The sequence below is a fragment of the Microtus oregoni genome, unplaced genomic scaffold, assembly GCF_018167655.1.
Source record: "Microtus oregoni isolate MIOR12 unplaced genomic scaffold, Mior012 000074F_000, whole genome shotgun sequence".
NCBI classification, from domain to species: Eukaryota; Metazoa; Chordata; class Mammalia; order Rodentia; family Cricetidae; genus Microtus; species Microtus oregoni.
Window position 1 is genome coordinate 2,389,725 of NW_024543987.1, and position 14,239 is coordinate 2,403,963.

The window sequence follows — 14,239 nt, forward strand, 5'->3', positions numbered from 1 at the left end:
ATATTGTGAAATATACATATATATATTGCATTTTTTATTGAAAATATTTTTTCATACAGTATATTCTGATCACCATTTCCCTCCCTCATCTCCTCTCAGATCCTACCCACGTTTGCAACTCCAAACCTTCTGTTTCTCTCTTAGAGCTTTTTATTTCTTCTATATTTTTTAATTTGCCTGTTTGAAATATATTTTCAATCAAGTTGCCTAGTAGTATTTAGCAGGGTTTTCTAGACTAAGTTTGCCAAGCTTAGTAACAATTATTATTGTCCTTTAATGCTTTCAGAAAGATGTTATTGTTTTCCAATATAGATAGTCTCTGTATGACTTTCTTTTTGGTTTTTCGAGACAGGGTTTCTCTGTAGCTTTGGTGCCTGTCCTGGAACTAGCTCTCATAGACCAGGCTGGCTTCGAACTCACAGAGATCCGCCTGCCTCTGCCTCCCAAGTGCTGGGATTAAAGGTGTGCTCCACCACCGCCCAGCTGACTTTCATTTATATTGTCAGAATGCAAACTGTATGTTAGCTATGAGTAAACACATTATATATATAATAATTACTTAAAAGTTATGATTTTATTTTTAAATCTAATTAAAGAGGTGGATTGCTGTGATGTTCCCAGAGAAAGAAAAAAGCTGATAAACCTTGTGTTATCATTTCTTTTATGTTAAATTCAGTCACCTGCAGATCGATGCAAGAAAATCCATGCTGGGGATGAAGTGATTCAAGTTAATCATCAGACTGTGGTATGTATAATTACCTTAAGAGTCAGTGGGAGAAACTAATTTAAAGATTTGCGAAAACTTTAAAATGATACCAGTGAAATTAAAGGCCAGTATTTTATAAAAGATAACTGAAGAACTTTAAAAAACGTAACTGAGTAATTACTCTTCCAAATTGTTTTATGGAATGTAAGACATGGATTTTTGAAAAATGAGGGTATATTGTGCTTATAAATTTGACATTTTCTGGTATAACTTAAATTTTTTTCATTTTTATAAATTTGTGAATTAGCTACTAGATAAAGTTAATGGTTATATATGCATTTATTTATCTGTTGTAACATTGACTTATTCATTAATATGTAGAAAATTTGGTCATAATTTAAATGCACATTTTAATAAAAATTATAATCCTCAGTAGCTGATTTGGCTCTTAGTTTTCCAAGAGGTTTAGTTCTAAAAATAATATACTAAATTAAATATGTTCACAAAGCTTTCTTACTCGATGAGGCTCACCGATCTGTTCAGAGAAATATGAATGCCAGTGGCATTTAATGCCTATCTCAGATGTGATAGATTTTCAAAGATGTAGAAATACATAGTATTGATTTCTGCTTATTTTATATGCCTCAAATGGTGCAGTTTATTCACCCTCTTTGGCAAACATTAGATCTGTTGCCAAAATTTGAAAATAAAATATTCTTAGATTATCATTTTAATAATCCTTTTTGAAAATATGGGAATTTAAGAAATAGATATCCTGCATATAGTTTAGTAACGTTAGAGTGGGTAATTCTTTCTTGTTCATACCATTGAGCTAAATTTGCTTCTACGTACCCTAAAGAAAGAAGAAAATTTGGGAAAACTGTTTTTTCTTGAGGGACGTTTAGAACGGCTCCAAATGATCATAAAAGTTAAAAATGTTTCTCAGTGAGTTCATTATCTACCTGATATAAAAGTGGATAGACTCTTTTAAAAATGTGATGTGTTAGTGTGTGGCTGGTACTGAACAACAGAGTTCTGGGAATGCACAAGGGCTTTCTGCCAATGACATCATTTTCTCATTAGAGCAAAAGTCCTGATGACATCATTTTCTCATTAGAAAAATAATTCTTTCCACTTGTCCTTTTGAAAAATTCTGGACCCATAGTGTGAGAATTTGGGCAAGGGGATAAAGCAACCAACTATTCCAGTACATCAGTAGCTTTTCCTTCTGTTCTGTTCGTATTGCTTCCTTCTCTGCAAGAGATTTTAACATGTAGACCCCATTGCATATTTTTGACATGAGTTTCTACTTGATCAAATTAAAGTTGCAAGTTAGTCTCTAGTGCAAAGGAAGATTGTTTAAAGAGTACTCTTTATGGAACAGATCTGACATTCATGAAATAAATATCAAAGTCTAAAAGTTTATAGATGAACTAATAAAATCTGCACGAATTGGTGACATTTAAATGCTGAGGATGTGCATACACATTTTCATCACTGGAATAATTTAAAATTTTTGTAAACTGTATAAAATAAGGATTCGGGAAACTTAGTTCTGGTTTTTGCTCTGAATTGTAATCATGGCTTTAAGTGGCTAATATTACTAGAGTAGCTTACCTTTTCTAGAAACATTAACTGTAAATGAAATTTTAATATATAACTGTAAACACAAATATCATGTCACGGTAGTTTTCTGTAGTTTTAAAATCTTTCTACTGCAGGTAATATTGTACAATATAAAAATCTACTCATTTTCTTTATATAAATTTCATTGAAAAACTATTTTAAATATTCCCATGAGGGTCAATGAAAGATGAATTAATAACAGGAAGTTTTGAATGACATTGTTTTATTTTTATTTGTTTATTTTTGATTTTTTGGGCCAGGGTTTCTCTGTTTATTTTTGGAACCTGTTTTGGAACTCATTCTTTAGACCAGGCTGGCCTCGAACTCCCAGAGATCTACCTGCCTTTGCCTCCCAAGAGATGGGATTAAGCGCCACCACTGCCTGGCCTGAATGCCATTGTTTTAAATGGCTGATATGGTTCATATACTCAATAGCAATTGACCTTTTTACCTGTCTTACCTCTTCATGTCCAATAGATAATGTATGATTTTCCTATGTTCTTTTATTTAAATATATATAACTATATATATATATATAACTATATATATATATAGTTACTTAAACGAAACTGAAGTTACATGTCCATTTTCATGTTGCTATATTCTCCATTGTAAGCTTCTAAACTTTTCACATCAACATACTTCTGTGGCTGAGAAACTGGCTTCCAGATAGGAAGAAGAAAAAAATTATGAACATCCAAGCAAAGCAGAATGATTCCTATTCATGTCTTCCTTGCCAGTGAAGATCAACTCATCAAAGGCTGCTGAAAACACCCCAGATTCATTCATTCATTCTCTCTCTCTCTCTCTCTCTCTCTCTCTCTCTCTCTCTCTCTCTCTCTCTCTCTCTCTCTCTCTCTCTCTCTCTCTCTTCTCTCTTCTCTTCTTTCTCTCCCTCTCTCTCCCTACCTCCCCCCTCCTCTCTCTCTCATTCCCTCCATCTTTCTACCACCTTGGCATAATTTGAACCAGCAACTCTGCCCTCATGATGGAGTTTAAACATGTTTTGTACTGATGAAACTGTAGTGATTTTTAAAAAACATCTGGGCCTACCCATAACGAATCTGCTATATTACAGGTTAGTTTTTCTGTGTGAGAGAAAGTGTTCTGAGTATTTAATCTATACTAAAAGCAGGCACTTTCTTCTTGGGCATATCATTTCAAAGAAGGGCATATGTATGGTGATTGAGTATGGCTTTTGGAAAATTTCCCTCTATTTTGTGTTAACATTAAAACATATCCATTGTGATTGTGAAAGGTTTTCTAGCACTTCTTGAATATTTTGGTAAACATGGTCAAATAGATTTGGTTATAAAAACTACCTAAACAGATTAACCAGGGTGAGATGTCAAGAAGACAGACTGCACAAGTAGTGTTGTTAGATCACTGATTACTGAGAGATGGAAGATAAGCATTATATGGTAGTGTCTTTTTTTACTTTCAAGATGGTGAATATTACTGAGTAAGACCTGGAAATCATAGTGAAGGGGATGAGGGGAGAGAACAGCCTGAAGGGCTATTGATTTAACTTGGGAACTTCATTCTATTTCCGGCTGTACCTCTCTGATTCTCAACATAGCTTCTCATTTCTGACTGTGGCCTCAACTTTTTGTTCTTCAAGCCTAAAATAAGAGCTCATTGTTGAAAGGGGGAGAAGTCAACATAATCAGAATATATTAATGTTCATTCCCTTTTGTCCCTTTGAGCTCTAACCTTTTTCCTGGATATCGTTTAGTGCCATATATATCATGATTCTGTTTAACATTAAATATATTTTCCCCCAGTTTTCTAGATAAATTTTGTCCTAGATTTTTGGCTTTCCTTTCTAATTCTTTTGCTCTCCTTCACTATGTGCATTTCTGCTCACTTAGCTATTTCTCCTCCATTCTTACCTTGTTCAGTTATCATTATTCTTCCCTATTCTATTCTCCCTTTTCAAGGGAAAAGTTATTTATCTTATAATCCCTTAAACTCAAAATATTGAAAACTGAGACCTCAAATAGCAGTGTTTCCTCTATTTCCCATATATTATTCATATAGTCACAAGGTGTTACTAGACTCTAGAAATTAATTATATTGGCAATATGTTTAACATATTAATGAGCAAATGGTTCTTATAATAACCTACAAGAACAATATTGGGGTTCTCCAGAATTGGTATTCTGAAACAAAGCACATGAAATAGTATCTTTTAGAAGGGGAAACTATAAGACATTGAAATTAAACAGTATCACACATTTCAGTTACTCATAATAATGCCTATTGTCTTATATAGTAGTTTATGAGATATTAGGTTTTATGTTACTTTAAATTGAACATCTTCATTAAATTGTGTGCAAACTGGTTTTAATGTATCACTTATTTGGCATAAATTGTATTATTTATTTTGCATAATCAACTCATTACTTTATCATCTACCATAATATTTCATTTTCTTTCTGTTATCAAACTAGAATTCATTCTATTAAATCCTTCTATAAAATAAATTAGTTATGTTAATATCTTAATAAAAGTCACTTCCTGTCAACCAATTTCTTTTCTTTGCAGACCTCTGTGTCTTGATTTGTTACTTTCTTATTTACACAGTTCAAAGTAGCTTCACTGTGAAGAGTGTAATTGGTTTCTTAAGTGGTTACTGTAACTCATTTTATTATCAGAATACCTTTTAAGTGCCAAGGTGCAGTTAAATATAATCTAGTTTTTAAATGAATCTTCAAATGACAACTTGCAATTGATTGTTTTGTATGCTTAAGATTTATCTATTGCCAGATATTCTTTTATATACTCTAGGTTTTTAGTTCAAATGTGTATTTTATTTGCAAATTGGTATAATTAACCTCCGTCCTTCCCTACCTTTGAGGAATCTGTCAAATTAACCTCATCTACTCCTTCCCATGAGAAATATGTGTAGACAATTACTAAATAGCACTAAACTTTCTGGTAAAATTATTACATGTAAGAATAATACTGGAGGATACCATGGATACCATGTCATAGGAAATTTGCTAGACAATAACATTAATAGGATATTTATCCTTAGTATTCAGCATCATTAATAAAATTCTGATTAGCATTGGAACTAAAATTTTATATATTGTTATCCATTGTTTCTTTCTTTCTTTTTTTTGTTTTTTTTTTTTTTTTTTTTTTCGAGACAGGGTTTCTCTGTAGCTTTGGTGCCTGTCCTGGAACTAGCTCTTGTAGACCAGGCTGGCCTCAAACTCACAGAGATCCGCCTGCCTCTGCCTCCCGAGTGCTGGGATTAAAGGCATGCGCCACCACCACCCCGGCCCTATCCATTGTTTCTTATTTACTTTTTCTTTTACACTGTCCTGTTCTGAATTTTATTATCTTCATAGTAAGAAAGAAGAGGTTTTTGAAATTAGAATATATGGTGTGTACAGTTTACTGTACCCATTGAAAGCTGCTATTGAGTTAGCATTTTTGTGTTGGTTGTCAGAATTTTGATAAAATGAGTTTTAAAGACAATTTCTAAAATGTGGAAATCTTAAAGTAAAACCTTTTATTAATAAATATTTAGAATGATATCTAGTTAACTATACATGTGCATATATGCACGTGGTTTATCTTGTATTGTAATATGAACATATTGCAATATTTAGAAGTATTTTTATAGCCACAACTTTGTTGAAGTGTTTGCTTATAAATGGCATCTTAAAAATTATTCAAAGCGGCTATACATTTTTATGTCTGTTACCTTTTTAATACTAAGGTTTGAATTGTATTTTTTTGTGACTTAGGCTCAAATATTGAATTAACCTAATTATTTTCGAAGTATGGATATTTTTTCAAAATCAATAAGCAAGAAATTTAGATTTTAATATAATGAGGTATTAATTCATTCCGTAACATTGGTAACTTGGAACATTTTCTTTTTTTCTTATTTTAAAATAGATATATTTCCAGTGTATTTTGAAGACTAGAACTGAACTATAGGAAGGACTGGCTAAAACAATAATTTCAAATACATGTACACACAATACATTTGTGAATTTTTTAACTCATAAAGATATTTTTATAAAATTTATTTTAAATTCTGTATTATTGTGATCTTTTGAAAATGTGCAAGTGCTTTTTAAAGGACTAATGTATACTATATAATCAGAGGTTTTTCCCACATTTTTGCCTTGTGCTATGATGTGATTGCCTTCTTCTTTTTTCCCTAGCAATACTTTTCAGAATAAATTAATTTTATAATTTGGAGAAATCAAAGGATATCATGAATGGTGCCGAACTGAAAAAAAATTGGCTATGATTTAGTTTTTATTGATCATATCAATGAGTACTATGGAGCCTCCAAAATAAACTTTTGACCTTAAGAGACTACATTACCAAATGCCATATTGAAATGGGAAAAGGAAATGACAGCTATGTGTACAAGATATTGACCTATGCCCACAGCTTTGGAATCGTATTGCCAATGCAGAGATGGTAGTGAGACAGAGGGTACACCTAATATCAGTGACTGTTTACAGAAATAGGAATGCTGCATGATTCATTAAAGGGAAAAACCGTGATGATGGCTGTTTCTTCATGTAGATTCCACATGGGTTAATCAAGATGCAAGCCTCAGAACTTCTGATTGACTGATGGATGGACTCTAGGGGGAAAATGTCATTTCTGAGATTGCTGAAATTGCCTTGCTTTATTTCCTCCCTTTAACTATCTGGGCAATAAGAAATTGTTATTGCTTGGAAATTTGCCTTTTAATTACTTAACACTCAGATCAGGACACACATTGTGTATATGTATATGTATAAATTTAAAGTGTTATATGTAATATTATATATATATTTTATACAACACTTTAAAATTTATGTGGAAATATTAAATATTGACGATATATACATTCAAATGATGAATTAATTCAGCATGTTCTAAGTTTCACATTTAAATTAAGCCACACGGAAACAGAAGCCCTTTAAAAATAGCTACATGTGCCTTGACATTCATGTTGTACTGAAGAATTGCCTTTTAGCATTTTCGGGGATATGAAATGAAGAGTTATTCAATAAACATAAAACTAGAGACGTTTCCCCTGATGAAAATGAAATATTGAATTGCCATATTCACTTTTTCAAATATTTGTTTTTTATCTTATTTCAAGACTATCTTTTCCAATTATCTGTATAAATATTAATACTAAGGTTTTCTTTTTTTCTTTTTTTTTTTCACTTTGTTTTTTATTTATTTATTAAAGATTTCTGCCTCCTCTTAGGATGGATAAAACTTAGTATGTCTCGGTCTGCTCCAAATTACCTTTCAAAGTTATTTTATGGTAGAACTTAAAATCACTTATATAGATTTTGTTAAATCAACATATATAGATTAGTTTATCTTTGGATCATGAATAATTTCTTACTTTTCTTCAAGGCAAGAATGGTTGTATGAAAGTAAGTTTATAGTATCTCCAAATGCTTAAGATTGTAGGGTTTTCATTCCCATTTTGGGAGAAACTGAGCGAAGTTAATTGTGTGCATGAGTACTGTACACCTAGTTCTAGGATCTTTGAAAGACACGACATGTCAGAGCTTAATACTTCTGAAATGTTACTTACTATGGGATTTCTTCCATGGAGCTTGTTTGGCTAAAAAAAAAAAAGGAAAGGAAAGGAAAGTCACTGGCACAAAATATTCATTGATTACATTCTTAGTAACTTTATAGTAACTCTAAGAAACAGAATATGATAATAAATAACTCAGTTCAAAAATCTTTAGCAAAGGTTGAGAGTGTTTATCCGTAATGCGATCATTTGTGCATTGCCTCTGGCCTCCTCAGTGCTTTCATTGAGAAAGGGAGACATCTCAGTGTGGAGTAACTTCTGTAGTCTCTTTGAGGTTCTAAGAAAGGGTATCGTTTATACATTACCACTGGGGAGCTAAGAATGTGAGTATGCACACACATATGTACGTATTGATAATGAAACTCATTTTTATGAAGGGCAATATTTTTTAAACTATTTTAAGAAATATCCTACTTTCCTACCTGTGGATATAAAGATGATCTCTGTAACTCCACATATATCCACAAAAAAGGAAAATATCCAGATTGATATGATAGTTTTAAAAATCTGATGTTTATGAATGTTTGTTAAGTTTTACTACTTGGGTCCAAAGAGTAATGTCTGTCACTTCATAATTTGGTTAAATAATTAACCAGGTGTTTGGAAAACGAATAGACCAGGGAATGTCATAAAGATAACTTCCTTCTATGTGCCCAAATGAATGAAAATCTCTCGCCTCTACTGCACTGACCCAAAGAACCTTGTGTTCTCAGTCCAGGCAGCCATTTGTCCAGAATCTCCCAACTTATGTTTCCTCTTACCCAGAAACACCTGCTTCAGCCTGAAAAGTACACGTAAAAGCCCCCCTCCACAAGAAACCAGAACTTCTGGCTTCTGACCTTCAGAACCTTAGTGACTTTCTTGGGAATTTTTAATCTTGTGTTACATAAAATACATCTTAATATATGTGTTAAGGTTTGGTTATAAGTTAGTGATTGATAAAATTAGCCAGTCTTCTTACTTGTCCAATGGGAAGGATAGCATTAGTTCAACATGTGTGAAAAGTGTTATCTTGAATTAATAAGAAGGTATACTATGTAAGACAAATATCATAATTTTGAAAGGTTATTCTAATTGTAAAATATTTTAGGACAAGTAAGAATTTTGTTCACTGTTCTATTATGTGCCATAATCACATTGTAATTTAAAGGGCAGTATTTTATATTTATTTACAGGGAACATTGTATTGCTTCTTTGAGGGTAAATACTATGTATAATAGCTTTGATATCACATATATTTTTTAGAGGGAAGGTCACTTAACATTTATTTAACATAGCAAACTTCAAGTGCATTTAATAAAAATGTTCATGCTACATTTTGATTTTACATCGATACTAAAGCCATTTTGTAGTTTTAGCATTCTGTTGTCACTGAAACATTTAGTTCTCATATTGTCATCTCATCTCATCAGTCAAATTAACATATACTGATTGTCTATTTTTGGAAAGCATATTATTTATTGAAGGGATATCTAAACATGAAACTGTTTTTACTCAGAAGCCAGTGTTGTGATGGTAAGTAGAGAAAGATAGCAAGGAAAAATTATACTAATGAGGCACAGTATTGCAAGATTCATATGAAAAAAAAAGGACTGTGCTTGTAAGAAGAGGCAATAGGAGTCTGGCAGTGGTGGCGCACGCCTTTTATCCCAGCACTCGGAGGCAGAGGCAGGCGGATCTCTCAGTTCAAGGACAGGTTCCAAAGATACAGAGAAACCTGTCTCAAAAAATTTTTAAAAAAGGAGGCATTATGATGGATATTGCAAGAAAATGAGCCTTTATGAATAGGTAAGATTTTAGATTTTCGAAGTGACAGAAAAAGTACAAGCAGAGGGACCAGCACTTCAGCAGTGAGCAAACCATGCTGTTGGAAGGAAAGAGTGCTTACTACTTAACCAACTCTTCATTTTTTATTTCAAAAGCCTCTAAGTGGCCTGCTTCTTTCTCCTGCCTCCTTATCTTTACCTTGCTCTGTCATCCACCCTCGCTAAACTGTTGAAAGTTGTTCAGACTTATAATTTCTTGCACAGATTTCTTTACCTATTGAATTCCTGTGAGTCTTTCACTCCAAACCCTAAAGATTTCAGTTTAGACTAATTGGAAACCTTCCCCCAAACCCAAGGACGGAATAAGTTGGATTGCCCCCTTTTTGCAGGATGGGAGGATTCTACTATAGCTTGGAGTTGTTCCTTCATTTTAATCTAAATGTTTACCTGTTCATCTATTTCTGTGCTCATTATGTTATAATCATACTCTAGGGTCTCAATAAATACTAATTTGAGTTACTATGTCCAGTCTAAAATTATATAAAATATTGTAGGCATTGGCAAGTCATTACCTTCAGTAAGTTCATCATTTATTATAGCAGTTTTCAAAGTATGATTCCCAGACTAAGAGCAAGTAGTATCAGTATCGTATGGAAACTTGGATTTAGAAAGCAAAGCAAATTATTAGGCTCCTACCCCAGAACTACAACTGGATCTTAATCTCTGAAGTAAAACCTATCAGTCTTATCGTTGAAAACAAGCCTTTATTTATTTAGTATAAACTCATGTTTGAGAGCCATATTTAAGAGAAGAAGAGCTGGAATTTGGGGAAATTTAAAAGCTTTGAAAGGAAGAAAACATTGGCACATAGTGGTGCTGTGGAGATGTAAAAGACTAGAAGAAGAAAGGTAGGGTATGACTCAGTTTGAATCTAAGAAGTAAGTACCCTGTCTAGACGAAAAGTAATGTTCATTGCTAGGAAATTTTCATGATGTACCTGCAGATAAAATGGGGTAAATATCCATAGGCGAATCCAAACTTGATAAAATTATATGGAAGTTATTGGTAGTTGTGGTAAATGAAATAAAAAAGGGGAGATAATATATTTGTGTTGTAGAATACTGATTTCATTTGAGATGCCAGAGATATTTGAATGAAGATATTGAGCTATAACTGAACAGACATAAATATAAACTCTTGTCTATGCCATTTAATTTGTAATGTTGCCCCCAACCAGTCACTTTTTCCATTTTATCGCATGTAATGTTATCTTAATACTTGCTTCTTTGGGCTGCTATAAGAAAGAAATAGAAATTAAAATAATTTCATATAAATATAAAGAACCTACTTCAATATACTATTGGTATGTGATTATTTGGTAGATATTAGCACCACAGTTAGAGTATGTGACAGAAGCACTTAGTAGGAAACAGAAAAGGTTTGAAAGATTTGAGAGTCATATGCAGAAGATTGCTAATGGAAACTATTAACAGAGAAGGGATTATTATAACAAGACAACATGAAATATTATCTCATACAGACATCGAGAAGAAAGGACAAGGAGGCAAAGATTTAGCAGGACCATATATGTCTGCACACGTTGATCTGTCCTTATCTTTTTACCTCCCCTTCTTTTATTAAAACTGTAATATCTTGTGACTTTGGAAGCTCTCTTATCATTTGAACTACTAAATTATTGAAACATTTCTTGATTTTCTTTCACAAATCAAGCAATTCTTTTTATATAGCTTGATTTAATAGTGGTTTTTCCATGTTTATTCATAGCCTACTATCTCTAATTCCTGTTCTTTGATTCCTTCCAATATTGGTGGCTTATACTGTTATTATTGGTAGACTTTAGGATGTCTTCACTTCTTTAAGCTCCCTGTTTCTCTTACTACATGAGAACTCAGAAGCCAGTGGAAAGAATGCCATAATTTTTTATATATTGCTGATAAGTATTAACATGATTTCTATCATTTAAATCTTTCACACTTGATATTTTAAAGCTAGCCAGAAACATAAATTAGAAAATGGAAAGTTAAAGTGATTCACTTTCATTTGTGTTGTTTAGCTCTTTGGACATTTGGACACGTAGATTTAGCTCTTTGCATGGGGGATCCCAAGCTTCTTCGAACTGTAACACACATACATGCCTCATTATATCACACCTTCTGTCCATGTTCTATTATCTGTCAACGATAAGTATCTCAACGAGGTAAAGGGTAATAAATCAATTTCAAGAATTCTTTGTACCTCATTATGTGACTGTAAGAATATGATGATACCACAGCACCATATCTGCAAATCACTTTGCCTGAAGTTGTAAGAATACATCACACTTGCTAATACATTGAAGACAGTTGTTAAGTATGACAGTATAAAACAAGAGGAACTAAAGACATTAAATAATTTGAAATTATCTACGTTAATAATTTCAAAAGAGGACTGAGGAAATAAAAGAGACATTCAAATGATAAAGTCGTCACATCCAATTACCATTCTTCTATGTATATTGCTCATCAGGCCTCATTTCCATTCCAGAATTGTTATGTGAAATGGACCTAATGATTAAGGGGTGTGTCTACTGAAAATTAGTCACGGAATAAAATATCAGTGTAGTTCTTATTGAACACACATGTTAATAAACTTATATTCCTTTTTATTAGTCATCTAAAATGCAATGCTCAGAGACTTCATCTCCCATTTCTATTGATATTTTAGTGTAGTTGCCTTTCTGATTCTGTGCATTAAGTAGACTGTTTTCGATAGTAAGCTTTTCTCATTAGCTCTTGAAATTCATATTGTCCTAATTAAAACACTACTATTTGTAAATTAAAACCTTGTTTTTATTGTTTTTTAAATTTTTTAAAATGTTTATTGGTAAAATTTAAAGAAATAAAAAGTGGAATGTAGAAAGTATATTGTTCTCCTTAATGTAGTCATCATTAGTGATATTACATCCATTCTACCTTCCATAGCTGTAACCATTTTTAACAAAAATGATATTTTTACCACCATGAGACTTACTTTGTTCCACACATAATTTTATATCCCCTTGTAGTGAATATTTAAATAATTTAAAATATTGGTTTAATTGTACAGTGTTACATATTTATCTTGGCATTTCCTTGTGATAATGAAAATAGAATTTGAGAGCCAAACTATTTACTACATATGATTCTTAATTTATATTTGTTTGCTTTTGTTAAAACTATTGATTTCATCATCTTAAATGATAATAATCAGTTTGGTTAAAATAAAGTCAAGTTATATACTCAAATATTTGACTATTAAATAACATTCAGATAAAATTAAAGTATATTCAAGTTAACTTTGTTGCCAGAAACAATTTCACTTTCTTGTGGACAAGTAATTCTATTTTTAATCATTTACTTAAAAGTATACAGAAATTATAACAGAAAAGGACAAGTTAAATTGAACTGTACATTTCACAGAAAAGCATACAACTTTAAAAGTCTTCAGCTAAACCCAGCTTGGTCATTTCCTTAGAATCCAACTACATGGGAAGCAGAGACAAGAAGATTATCAAAAATTCATAAGTTTAAAGCCACTCAGCACTATATAGCAAGACCCAATGTCAAAAATAAATAAGTATATAAATATATTAACTATCCATAGTGATTATACAGGGTAAAATATGATTTAATACATGAATACAAATAAATGTGCAGTAAATTGTTGAAAACTATCAGTTCTTGGTTGCTTGTTTTAATTACTAATTTAGGTATGATTATTATTGATAAGTTGTTTATAAGTTTTGTATGAAGAATTTGACTTCCCTCAGATTTATAATTCAATATTCATTTTGTGGCGAGAGTATGAATGAATGCCCAGATTCATATCCACTTATTTTGCCTCTTAGCTTGTACAAACAGCTATCCGGACATTAGCTATCAGATATCAGAATGGATCTAATATATTTATAACCATCCCCTCTTATAGAAAACAGGAAGCATTGGGCTGGTTTCCTAATAGAAATTGATCTGCATTAATCTTCTTTTCAAAAGCTGCGCCCTCTTATTTATCACAGTGACCATTTTGGTCCATAGCAAGCTTTTCGAGATTTTGAGCACTGAAGCTCCTTTGTTTCGTTGTTCTCCTTTCTTTTCTTCGCTCACTTCATCTGTGGTTGAATTTATCTGTTAGAGGAAGTTCAATAAATATATGAAACATCTACCATTAAACTACAATGTATACATTCCAGATTAATTCCTGAGTCTCTTTCAATCTTTGCATCATTTGGTGGAAGTTCTTATTTTTTCCAGTTGAGTAATATCTTTTAGACAATAACGTGATGAAGAGCACAGCAAAGACATCTATCTACTTTGAGTGCCTAAAAGAAACTACATGACTCTTTAGAACATTTGCTGAATTATTTTTGAAATCCAACTTAAATTTTTGACTCCACTAGACTTAAGATAAAAGGTTCTTTTAAGTATTTAATATTAATATGAAATATATTTTTAAAAATGAATAATACAGTAATTGATTTTTAATGTTTCTTTTAAACTATCCATTTTAACTAGCCAGGTC

The 14,239-nt window shown here is 32.0% G+C and overlaps 1 protein-coding gene across 5 annotated transcripts in view; it reads left to right on the forward strand.

The window, feature by feature from the left end:
* The window catches only part of LOC121441191 (connector enhancer of kinase suppressor of ras 2), a 217,155-nt gene that overhangs the window by 92,795 nt on the left and 110,121 nt on the right, over positions 1 to 14,239 (forward strand). For all 5 annotated transcript variants that reach the window (XM_041642326.1, XM_041642327.1, XM_041642328.1 and 2 more), the window contains exon 8: positions 677 to 745. In XM_041642326.1, the coding sequence (XP_041498260.1) occupies positions 677 to 745 (69 nt within the window). The remainder of the gene's footprint in view (positions 1 to 676; positions 746 to 14,239) is intronic.